Raw genomic sequence first — 13,356 nt, forward strand, 5'->3', positions numbered from 1 at the left:
AAGCGTAATTTAGTATGGCGAAGAGAGCGTACGAGGGGGAGTGTGGAGTGAAAGGGAAGCGTAATTTCGTATGGCGAAGAGAGTGTACGAGGGGGAGTGTGGAGTGAAAGGGAAGCGTAATTTAGTATGACGAAGAGAGTGTACGAGGGGGGTGCGGAGTGAAAGGGAAGCGTAATTAAGTATGGCAAAGAGAGTGTACGAGGGGGAGTGTGGAGTGAAAGGGGAGCGTAATTTAGTATGACGAAGAGAGTGTACGAAGGGGAGTGTGGAGAGAAAGGGAAGCGTAATTTAGTATGACGAAGAGAGTGTACGAGAGGGAGTGTGGAGAGAAAGGGAAGCATAATTTAGTATGGCGAAGAGAGTGTACGAAGGGGAGTGGTGAGAAAGGGATGCGTAATTTAGTATGGAGAAGAGAGTGTAGGAGGGGGTGTGTGGAGTGAAAGGGAAACGTAATTTAGTATGACGAAGAGAGTGTACGAAGGGGAGTGTGGAGAGAAAGGGAAGCGTAATTTAGTATGACGAAGAGAGTGTACGAGAGGGAGTGTGGAGAGAAAGGGAAGCGTAATTTAGTATGACGAAGAGAGTGTACGAGGGGGAGTGTTGAGTGAAAGAGAGTGTACGAGTGGGAGTGTGGGGAGAAAGGGAAGCGTAATTTAGTATGGCGAAGAGAGTGTACGAAGGGTAGTGTGAAGAAGGAAACGAAATATGACATGTATTTTTTATAAGACTCTACGAAGTAATAGGGAAGGAAAATAAAATATGAAAAGGAAACTTTATAGGCCGTGAAAAATGATGATATTTAAAGACAAAAATGTGAAAATAATCAAATTGAGAAGGAAATGAGTAATTTATTAACATTATTGGGGACAAAGACATAGAAAACGCTAATGGAATCGAATGATAATATCTTATCGAGATACATGTGAAGGGATGTAATAAGGTTGAAAGAGAGAGGAACCCGACTTTTGGAGAGAAGGCGCTCATGTGTCTGAAGGAAGGGAGATAATCGCAATTACATCCAGTCTTTATATACATTTGTTCTCTAACCAACACAAGTTCATTTCAACTTAAACTTTACCAATCGTACATGATTACTGAGACTAGGATATGATCTATTTAGGTGTACAGAGCCGGTAAATAATGTCATCCTATATAAAGTATACACAGAAATGTCGTAATATATCCCTCAGATAAAATGTAGAAAGGTCCTCACAGAAACTGAATAAGGTTATAGGACCATCACACGACAGGCATGTAATTAGAATAGGGTCTTCACATGATGTCCTGTAATCAGAATAGGATCATCATGATATCCTTGTAAATAGGATAGGGTCATCATGATATCCCTGTAATTAGAACAGGGTCATCATGATATCCCTGTAATTAGAACAGGGTCATCATGATATCCCTGTAATTAGAACAGGGTCATCATGATATCCCTGTAATTAGAACAGGGTCATCATGATATCCCTGTAATTAGAACAGGGTCATCATGATATCCCTGTAATTAGGATAGGATCATCATAGTATGCATGCAGTTAAAATAGGGTCATCATGATATCCTTGTAAATAGGATAGGGTCATCATGATATCCCTGTAATCAGAATAGGGTCATCATGATGTCCCTGTAAATAGGATAGGGTCATCATGATATCCCTGTAATTAGAACAGGGTCATCATGATATCCCTGCAATTAGAACAGGGTCATCATGATATCCCTGTAATTAGAACAGGGTCATCATGATGTCCCTGTAAATAGGATAGGGTCATCATGATATCCCTGTAAATTAGAACAGGGTCATCATAATATCCATGTAAATAGAACATGGTCATCATGATATATCCCTGTAATTTAGAACAGGGTCATCATGATATCCCTCTAATTAGGACAGGGTCACCCATGATATCCCTGAAAATAGGATAGGGTCATCATGATTTTCATCATGTTCTGTAAAGGAAAGGGTCATCATGTTATCCCTGTAATTAGGACAGGATCATTATTAAATATATGTAACTAGGACAGGGTCGTTATGAAATTTATGTAATTAGGACAGGATGATTATGATTTTCCGGTAATCAGGATAGGGTCATGGTATCCCTGTAATATAGGAAAGGATCACCATGACATCCATCTAATTAGGACAGGATCACCATGATATCCCTGAAATTGAATAGGTGTTCATGATTTCCCTGTAATTAGGATAGGGTCATCGTGATATTCCTGTAATTAGGATAGAGTCACCATGGTATCCCTGTAATTAGGATAGGATTAATAGATACCTGAAATTATGATAGGGTCATCATGATGTCCCTGTAATTGCGAGAGGGTCACTCATGATATCCCTGTAATTAGAAGAGGGTCATCATGATGTCCATGTTTTTTAGGATAGGATTAATGATATCCTATCATATGAACAGGGTCATCAAGATATCCTGTAATTAGAACAGGGTCATCATGATATCCCTGTATTTAGAACAGGGTCATTCATGATATCCCTGTAATTAGGACAAGGTCATCATGATATCCCTGTAATTTGGATAGGATCATCATAGTATGCATGCAGTTTAAAATAGGATCATCATGATATCCATTAAGATAGAGTAATCAAGGTGTCCCTGTAATTAGGATAGTGTCATCATGATTTCCTTGCAATCAGGACAGGGTCATTATGATATCCCTGTTATTAGGAGAGGGTAATCATGATGTCTCTGTAATAAGGACAGGGTCATAATGCTATCCATGTATTTAGGACAGGGTCATCATGGTGTCTATGTTATTAAAATAGGGTCATCATGATGCCATGTAATTAGGAGATGGTCATCATAATATCCCTACAATTAGGATAGAGTCATCGAGGTGTCTCTGTAATTAGGATAGGATCATGATATCCCTGTAATTAGGATAGGGTTACCATGATATCCCTGTTGTTAGGAAAGGATCAGCAAGGTTTTTCTGTAATTAGGATAGGATCATGATATCTCTGTAATTCGGACAGAGTCATCATGATTTCTCTATAATTGAGATAGGGTCATCATGGTGTCTCTGTAATTAGGACAGGGTCATCATGGTGTCTCTATAATTAGGACAGGCTCATCATGATTTCTCTATAATTTGGACAGGGTCATAATGGTGAAATGTAATTAAAATAGAACCATCATGATATCCCTGCAATAAGGATAGGGTCATCATGGTGTCCGTTTAATTAGAACAGGGTCATCATGATATCATGATTGTTGGATAGATGTTTAAGATATATCAATTTATATATAGGATAATGCCATCATTATCTTTGTATATAGGATAATGCCATCATTATATCTTTGTATATAGGATAAATGTCATCATTATATCTTTGTTGGTAGGAAAATGTAATCATTATATCTTTGTATATAGGATAATATTATCATTATATCTTTATATATAGGATAATGCCATCATTATATCTTTATATATAGGATAATGTCATCATTCTATCTTTGTATATAGGATAATGTCATCATTCTATCTTTATATATAGGATAATGTCATCATTATATCTTTATATATAGGATAATGTCATCATTATATCTTTATATATAGGATAATGTCATCATTATATATTTATATATAGGATAATGTAATCATTCTATCTTTATATATAGGATAATGTCATCATTATATCTTTGTATATAGGAAAATGTCATCATTAAATCTTATTATATAGGATAATATCATCATTATATCTTTGTTGGTAGGAAAATGTAATCATTATATCTTTGTATATAGGATAATGTCATCATTATATCTTTGTATATAGGAAAATGTCATCATTAAATCTTATTATATAGGATAATATCATCATTATATCTTTGTTGGTAGGAAAATGTAATCATTATATCTTTGTATATAGGATAATGTCATCATTAAAGCTTTGTATAATAGGAAAATGTAATCATTTATATCTTTATATATAGGATAATGTCATCATTATATCTTTGTATATAGGATGATGTCATAATTATATCTTTATATATAGGATAATGCCATCATTATATCTTTGTATATATGATAATGTCATCATTATATCGTTGTATAATAGGATAATGCCATCATTATATCTTTGTATATAGGATAATGTCATCATTATATCTTTGTATATAGGATAATGTCATCATTATATCTTTATATATAGGATAATGTCATCATTATATCTTTGTATATATGATAATGTCATCATTATATCGTTGTATAATAGGAAAATGTCATCATTATATCTTTGTATATAGGATAATGTCATCATTATATCTTTGTATATAGGGTAATGTCATCATTATATCTTTGTATATAGGATAATGTCATCATTATAACTTTGTATATAGGATAATGTCATCATTATAACTTTGTATATAGGATAATGTCATCATTATACCTTTGTATATAGGATAATGTCATCATTATAACTTTGTATATAGGATAATGTCATCATTAAACCTTTATATATAGGATAATGTCATCATTATATCTTTATATATAGGACAATGTCATCATTATATCTTTGTATATAGGACAATGTCATCATTATATCTTTGTATAGTAGGAAAATGTAATCATTATAACTTTGTATATAGGATAATGCCATCATTATATTTTTATATATAGGAAAATTAAATCATTATATCTTTATATATATGATAATGTCATCATTATATCTTTGTATATAGGATAATGTCATCATTGTATCTTTATATATAGGAAAATGTCATCATTATATCTTTATATATAGGATAATGTCATCATTATATCTTTATATATAGGATAATGTCATCATTATAACTTTGTATATAGGATAATGTCATCATTATACCTTTGTATATAGGATAATGTCATCATTATATCTTTGTATATAGGATAATGCCATCATTATATCTTTATATATAGGATAATGTCATCATTATATATATAGGACAATTAATGTCATCATTATATCCTTATATATAGGATAGTGTCATCATTATATCTTTATATATAGGATAATGTCATCATTATATCTTTATATATAGGATAATGTCATCATTATATCTTTATATATAGGATAATGTCATCATTATATCTTTGTATATAGGATAATGTCATCATTATATCTTTGTATATAGGATAATGTCATCATTATATCTTTATATATAGGATAATGTCATCATTATATCTTTATATATAGGATAATGTCATCATTATATATATAGGACAATGTCATAATGTCATCATTCTATCTTTGAATATATGATAATGTCATCATTATATATTTATATATAGGATAATGTCATCATTATATCCTTATATATAGGATAGTGTCATCATTATATCTTTATATATAGGATAATGTCATCATTATATCCTTATATATAGGATAATGTCATCATTATATCTTTATATATAGGATAATGTCATCATTATATCTTTATATATAGGATAATGTCATCATTGTATCTTTATATATAGGATAATGTCATCATTATATCTTTGTATATAGGATAATGTCATCATTATATCTTTGTATATATGATAATGTCATCATTATATATTTATATATAGGATAATGTCATCATTATATCGTTGTATATAGGATAATGTCATCATTATATCTTCATATATAGGACAATGTCATAATGTCATCACTCTATCTTTGTATATAGGATAATGTCATCATTATATCTTCATATATAGGACAATGTCATAATGTCATCATTATATCTTTGTATATAGGATAATGTCATCATTATATCTTTGTATATAGGATAATGTCATCATTATATCTTTGTATATAGGATAATGTCATCAAAATATCTTTATATATAGAAAAATATCATCATTATATCTTTATATATAGGATAATGTCATCATTATATCTTTATATATAGGATAATGTCATCATTATATCTTTATATATAGGATAATGTCATCATTATATCTTTGTATATAGGATAATGTCATCATTATATCTTTGTATATAGGATAATGTCATCATTATATCTTTGTATATAGGATAATGTCATCATTATATCTTTATATATAGGATAATGTCATCATTATATCTTTGTATATAGGATAATGTCATCATTATATCTTTGTATATAGGATAATGTCATCATTATATCTTTGTATATAGGATAATGTCATCATTATATCTTTGTATATAGGATAATGTCATCATTATAACTTTGTATATAGGATAATGTCATCATTATATCTTTGTATATAGGAAAATGTCATCATTATATCTTTATATATAGGATAATATCATCATTTTATCTTTGTATATAGGACAATGTCATAATATTTTCATTATATCTTTATATATAGGAAAATGTCATCATTAAATATTTGTATATATAGGATAATGTCATCATTATAACTTTGTATATAGGATAATGTCATCATTATATCTTTGTAATTGGAATATAATTAGATACGTGCATATTTAACAAAAAATATTAATTTAACTAATGATTATGGCTTCATATGAAAAAGCTAGATTGATGTCCAGTGAAAATCTTGGATCTGTAAGAATTGCATCGACGATCAGATTCCGATACATCCACACATTTGGATGACATTAAAAATGTCCATAAAGGTAGCTAATTATAATACAGACACTAATTGTTCCTGATGCTCGTCGCACTCTACAAGATGGGTCCATATTGGTATAAACTTTAACTTATTCTCAGATGTCAATGAGATCCCCCAACAATAAGGATCAATTAATGTCTACTCACCTAGGTGTCTTAATCAGCTCCTCTTTGAATCACAGACTTCACCGACTATTCCCTGTTACTAAGACCAGTTTCGTTTTGAGTGTAAAACAGAATGTGGAGAGGTGTCGGACATGAAATGGAGGGGAGAAAATATTTGATATTTTGACTGAGTAAAACATACTTTTGGCTGACGAACCCTGCCGATATACAAGTTGCCGACACGAGACAGACCGATCATGGTTTCTATTATATCAGAGACTTGACGGTTTCGGAGGCTAGTGCACTATAATGATTCCTTCCATGCGCCATGGCGTCTACTTGGGTCGAGGAACGGAGTGACTCCTGGAGCCGATAGAATGTTGTTGGTAGGTGGGTTAACCCTCACTTCTACCCCCTCCCCACTCCCCAACTATCTCCGTACCTATTGACATGAAGATGCGTTTATTTCTTGAGGTGGAACAAGCCTCACCTTCATTGCTATATCAACACATTATCCCCAAAAAGTCTCTGTGCATTCTTTTCCTGGCGGAAAATCCGTCCCGTCTTCAAGACGCGACGTACATTTTTGTACATGTAAAAATAACATACATGTATATATAGATCTCTAATGTTTTTTGTTAATTTGTATAAATAGCTCTATATTTACCCCAAACATAATGGAGAAATTGAAATAAAAGCTGACAAGAATTAACTGTAAAACAATTTGTAGAACGAAAATTGGATCACAATAAGGAACTTGATTAAGATGGAAATGAAGATGGGCGTGTCTCCATCTGAAGTTAAAATGGCGGCACGTCGCGCCAACGTTTTTGCGTGCCAAGTATCAGTTACTCATTTACTAATGGATAAGCAATTAAATCTAGCTTTCGGCACGTGTGAATTTATCGGTATCCTTATTGTTATTATATTATCTTTTGTTTATTCATTTTATGTTTTTTTTATTAGTTACTAATAGTAGTTTATTTATTCATTTTTCATTTATTTTGTTTTGGTGTGTACGTGGTGGTGGGGGGAGGGGGAATGTGGAGGGTCTATTTGTCTAATCCTTCATTCAATATTACGTTTGTAATTGACCTATAGATTAATAGGTATACTTATAATGCTTTATTTCCACGTATAGAAAAATGTTATGCGAAATCTACGTGTGATGTTGTGGCGTAAACGTATTTATCATAGGAAATATTAATTTCATCTGATATTGATGTAGATTCATCCATCCCTAGCCGTCTAGCTAAGGAAGATCGGTGATTCAACTGTTTCCAAAATTTACAAATACATAACAGTTTTATTTTCTTTTTATTAAGATGTGTTTTAATCGGAATTTCCCACTGCGAATTTTCAGCATCACAAGAAAGAAGGTAGCGCCAGTCCCGTAAACGCGACGCCAGTATGACGGGCAGGTATGCACGAGAACGCACGCTCTTGGCAAAGTCAGTAACCAAAACAAACCGAATCGACAGAAAATGGCGTCATGATTTGTCAGGAATGAGGAGGGGTGAGGATGTGTCTAGTCTGGAAAATAAAATGTTAACTTTTCTCTTCACTTGAATTGTATCACTTATGTAAAAAATAATTGTGAAGAAATAAAATATTTTTTGTAAAAAGCTAGTGTCAGAAGTGGGATTCGAACCCACGCCTGGAGAACCAGACTGCGACCTGAACGCAGCGCCTTAGACCGCTCGGCCATCCTGACTTATTGAATGTCAGGCTTTAAACTTATTTGCATTTCTTTATCTTAGAAAATAGAAAATTACTAATATTTAAATTGAATCGTATGACTTTAATATTATGAAGTTGGTTTGTTACAGCACGTAGAGAAAATTCTTATCTGTCCCGGAATTCAGCAATTGTTGACTCATTGCTATTGTATCATGTTATTGGTTCCCGGAAACGCTTACAAGTTCGGTTCTTAAAATAGACACGATTTGATTGGCTCCGTAATCCAAACTCGTCAAAAGGGGAATTCCCACTTCCCGTTTGCGATAGTTTGGCATTATGATGACGGGGAAAAAAGAACTCAGTCAAGAATCTTATATACGGTCTTTACCGTATTCTGTTTTAAGGTATATTGCTATGCATTTGGATACGGATAGCAGATGGAAACATTTCGCTACATGTATCCCAAAACGATTGACGAATAAGCTAGCAGGGGGAGAATTTCAGGAGAGGTATTCGACCCTCCAAGTCGACATGTTCGAAGTTCGAGGGCGACAACCCGGTGCTAGTCCAACGCTTCTTATCCTGAATGACTGGGCAACACAGAACGCTCAACTTCGACACTTACTCGAGGTAAGGCAGAATATAGTGTGAAGGTTACAGTGTACTGTTTACTGTTGTTGTGTATTCACCTCTCAACTGTTACAATTATAGTACACTATAGTACAATATGGGCTGTTGGTATAGCCTATTATAAGCTTATAGGGCCTAGATCACAGAAGTTTGTGTTACATATTGTAGTAGATTTTAGTTATAGATTGAGTAAATAGTGATACATTCGTCGTCTCTACCTTTGTACTAACTGGTCCGCCTCTCTACCAACTTTGCTAAAGGGAAATTCCCTCTAGCGCGAAGCTAGAAGACAACCGTATCACTACATACAATTAAAACCTGCTACTCTGTCCCCCCCCCCTTTTCAAACGTGTTCGCCCCTGAACACAGACCAACTCAGGTTCTGTCTCCAACGAAGTCATTCGATCTTGTATAGCTTTTGCTTGGAGTGGTCTACGGCACCAAATGTAACCCGGTGAGAGTAGTGTGCCGCCAGCTGGGTTCAAACCTGCGACCCCCGGACTTACTGGTCTGAAGGAAAGGTAAATTCCCCTTAGCGCAAAGCTAGAAGGTGACCGTATCACTGTTTACAATTAAAACCTGCTACATCAATAAATATATAAAAATTAAATTAAATTCACTTGGCCTACTGCACCTTTCGGCCAAACAATACACATGAAAAAGTTTTCAGACTTACAATAGTGCAGCTACAGTCTGTAGAGCAAGGGACCAGTAAGTCCAGGGTCATGGGTTAAGCCTGGCTGTCGGCACACTCCTCTCGTACAGAGACCACTCCAAGTGCATCCTATAGGAGATTGAGAGGCTTCCTTGAAGATAAAACCTGGGTTAATGTGTGTTCAAGAGCGAACACATCTGAAAAAGGGGAGCCCTATAGCAGGTTTTAGTGATATGGTTCTCTTCTAGCTTCGTGCCACTCCCAAGCGGAATTTCCCTATAGCTCAGCCGAAAGAGTGTTGAACCAATAAGTTTAGGGAGGGGGGCTTGAACCCCAGTTTGGCGGCACACTACTCTTGCCTCTATTTTGATAAATATTTCAATATACAGTAAATACTATATTTATATACTATATACTATTAGCAGAATGTCAAACTTCTGTGCTTAGATCTGCATGTACCGATCCAATGTCTTACCATGTAGTTGTTATTTTTTGCATAGACATCTGGAATCATCCTCAGCTATCTAGTATGAATTACTATAAAATGCTATTCTTGTTTTCATGAACTTGTATAACCTATATGCTGTGTTGTATTTGGTGAATAAAATACTGAGACAATTTCGGGTGATAATGTAAAAGTTCGTTGTTGTAAATATTTAGTGCACATGTACTTGCATCCTGTCGTTCTCATGATAGAAAATCCCACTTTTTCAGTTAAAATAATTGCCACATATGTCAGTGTTTTTTGATCACCAGACTAAGGTTTTACTTTATTAAAAATATTTAATTTCTATTCTTTTACAATGTATGTCATTATGATTTTGTTTCAGGCCTTTGAGAGAGCCAAGCTACAGGTCGTTACAGACTACCTATTGAATCAAATGGGACAAAACAAATCAGCAAAAATAGAGGAGAATAACAACAGGAATAACACAGCTGTACCTTCCTTAACAGCAAACTTATCGAGAATGGAAGTCGGTAAAGGAGGTGATGATGACCCTAAGAAAAATTCTGTACATGCCAAAGTTTAAAGATTCTGACTTTTCCTCGAGCAGTTCTTTCTCCAGCAGTGGGTCGGAGAGAGAAACGTCCTATGCCTTTACCAGTAAACCTTCTGCTGATTTGGAAGCCGGTAATGTTGCCATTGTGAAGCATTCCATTAAGATTGAAAATAAACCTGAAAATGTGTCGGTTGTATTATCCTGTGGATGTTCCAACCAAGTAGGAACCAAATTCAAGGACATTCCTGTACCATGTCTTTGTAATTCCTCACGGGAAATGAGTTATGCTATGCTCCAAAATTTTACCAAGAATTTTGCTGAATTAGACGTGTCAAAGGGAGGAAATATGATAGGGTGCGGTGGATTTGGTGTTGTTTTTCTCGCGGAGTCGCGTGACGGTTGTAAAGCAGCTGTAAAACAGCTACGACATCCAGGTGATCCACTGATGGAGAAACAATTCCAGACAGAACTAGAAAAACTGTCAAAATTCCGACATGAAAATATTGTATCTCTGCTTGGATACTCCATTGATGGCTCTAAAAAATGTTTGGTGTATGACTACATGCCTAATGGCTCCTTGGAGGAAAGACTGTGCTGCTTTAGAAAAACCGAACCATTACCATGGAAGCGTAGACTGGAGATTGTTTTAGGAACTGCTAACGGAATTGCATTCCTGAACAATGAAGGCGAGGTACACCGGGACATTAAAAGTGCTAATGTTCTATTGGATGAAAACTTTGTACCTAAAGTGGGAGATTTTGCAACAGTGAGGACTGGCCCATCGGGCAGCAGTACGACAGCCATGGAAACTATGCAGGTGATCGGAACGTCTGCCTATATGGCTCCGGAGGCAATACGGTTTGATGTATCTGCCAAGTTAGACTCCTTTGCATTTGGAGTTGTCCTCCTTGAGATCCTGACTGGACTTGCACCGAATGACCCGCATCGCGAGGAAGCGGATCTTTGGAGTCACGTACAGGAAACGTGTGACGAAGACAGCGACATAGCAGATCTACTCGATAATTCCGCCGGGGACTGGAAAATCGACATCGCTGTTGCTTTGTTTGCAATCGCCCAGAAGTGTCTTCAAGAGAGGAAGCGAAAACGTGCTCTAGTCTCAGACATCCTGCCAGATCTGGAAAAGTTTGTACAGACTTGCTGTTCTGATACTTTTGTATAGATACTGCAGTATTTATCACAGATATATACATATACACTATGTCCAAAGGGGTCAGAAAATTCTTATACCAAGCTAGGCCCATAAACAGGACCTCACATTGTTTAATGATTGAGTTGATAAATTGTGTAATTTGCAGGATCACACATGGTCACGGAAATACAAAAGGTCAAGGACTTGTCTGTGTGTTGTGTACGTAGTACTTACTAATGATTAGTTAAACGATATATCTGTTAGTCAGCTACATTCAGATCTATCAGAGTTACTTCCCTTTGTTTTTGTGTCATTATGTACACGGACTGAGTTACTTCCCTTTGTTTTTGTGTCAGTATGTACACAAACTGAGTAAAGGAAATTAATTAAAACAACTCCTATAGAATACCGATCAGAATGACACTGTATGTCAAATGAAGGGAAGTAACTCTCATGGATCAGAATGCTTAGCTGACTCGGCATATGTGCTGTTGGTTTATCATGCCTGAGACCTTGGAGGAACTCTTGATAGGGCATTCAACAGGGATGCATATTTTCCCTTGTTCTTCTGCGAAATTAAAAGAAGGATAATATAGGGCAGTTATGGTATAGCAGGTTAAAAAAAATGTTCAGGGTCAAATTCAAATTTTAAAGGCCCATAACCTTTCCGGAGCAAAATATAAAGGTTTCTTAAAGAACATTAATAACATCAGAAAATGCATACTGATGACCTAAAATAAGGTTATGACACCAAACATATGCAAGATTTCCTGCGTAATATATGAAAACAGTGGAGAGTCCATTCGCTGTTTTGCCGTCTGGCGCAGTGATAGTCAACTACCGCGCTGTATTTAGGACGACGGTGGGAAACATAATACGACCCGCGTTATGAAAATAAACATTTTATTTATTTTAATCAAATCGTTCAGAATGTGATGATAAATGTAGTATTAACGGTAAGTTAATAATTGTTAAGACTCTACAAAATTATCGATCTTGTTTTACATTCCCATTTTGAAAATTAAAAGCCGTTTCGGAAAGGTAGTGGGCCTTTAAATGACCTTTATCCTCTTATTGTCAATGTACCATTCTAAGACTATCTTAGGAATTAGATTTTCTTTGGTTCATTTTTCATTCTATACTAATTTTGTATTTATATTGTCACGTACTGATAGGTTAAAATTAAGGGACTTACATATGTAGTATTCCAATATAAATTGCTGAATTACAGTAGTTCAGGTAGGAGATAGGAGCTCCCTGCAACTCTTATTAATTTTATGTGATTTGTTAATAATTTTTGCATAGTGTTCATGTTAAAATGATCTCTTCAATGTATCATAATCAATATTTGTATATATACACATGAACATATTAAATTTGTAATATAAACTTTTAATAGTATGTGCCTCATAACCATTTTTTATGTCATCAAAAAATGTATATTACTGGATGTTTCTACATAAAATAAGATATATAGTATTGTTGAATAAAACACTATTTTCTCTATAATTTATTGAAGTTTCATTTCTGTT

The 13,356-nt window shown here is 34.5% G+C and overlaps 2 protein-coding genes and 1 non-coding gene across 3 annotated transcripts in view; 1 reads left to right on the forward strand and 2 right to left on the reverse strand.

Moving 5' to 3' along the window:
• The window catches only part of LOC138307523 (chordin-like protein 1), a 72,021-nt gene extending 64,987 nt beyond the window's left edge, over positions 1-7,034 (reverse strand). Inside the window, exon 1 of the mRNA XM_069248315.1 lies at positions 6,751-7,034. The gene's annotated coding sequence lies outside the window, so the exon portion shown is untranslated. The remainder of the gene's footprint in view (positions 1-6,750) is intronic.
• Positions 7,035-8,338: 1,304 nt separating this feature from the next.
• Positions 8,339-8,422, reverse strand: Trnal-cag (transfer RNA leucine (anticodon CAG)). Its single transcript has one exon. It is a non-coding gene; the product is annotated as a tRNA-Leu (tRNA).
• A 272-nt stretch (positions 8,423-8,694) lies between these two features.
• LOC138308217 (interleukin-1 receptor-associated kinase 4-like) lies at positions 8,695-13,337 on the forward strand. Its single transcript, XM_069249188.1, is given in 3 exon segments — positions 8,695-9,018; positions 10,504-10,683; positions 10,685-13,337. Coding segments are annotated over 3 exon segments (1,644 nt in total). The 5' UTR covers positions 8,695-8,724; the 3' UTR covers positions 11,855-13,337.
• Positions 13,338-13,356: the final 19 nt, after the last annotated feature.

Source organism: Argopecten irradians, chromosome 14 (assembly GCF_041381155.1).
Source record: "Argopecten irradians isolate NY chromosome 14, Ai_NY, whole genome shotgun sequence".
Taxonomy (NCBI): domain Eukaryota; kingdom Metazoa; phylum Mollusca; class Bivalvia; order Pectinida; family Pectinidae; genus Argopecten; species Argopecten irradians.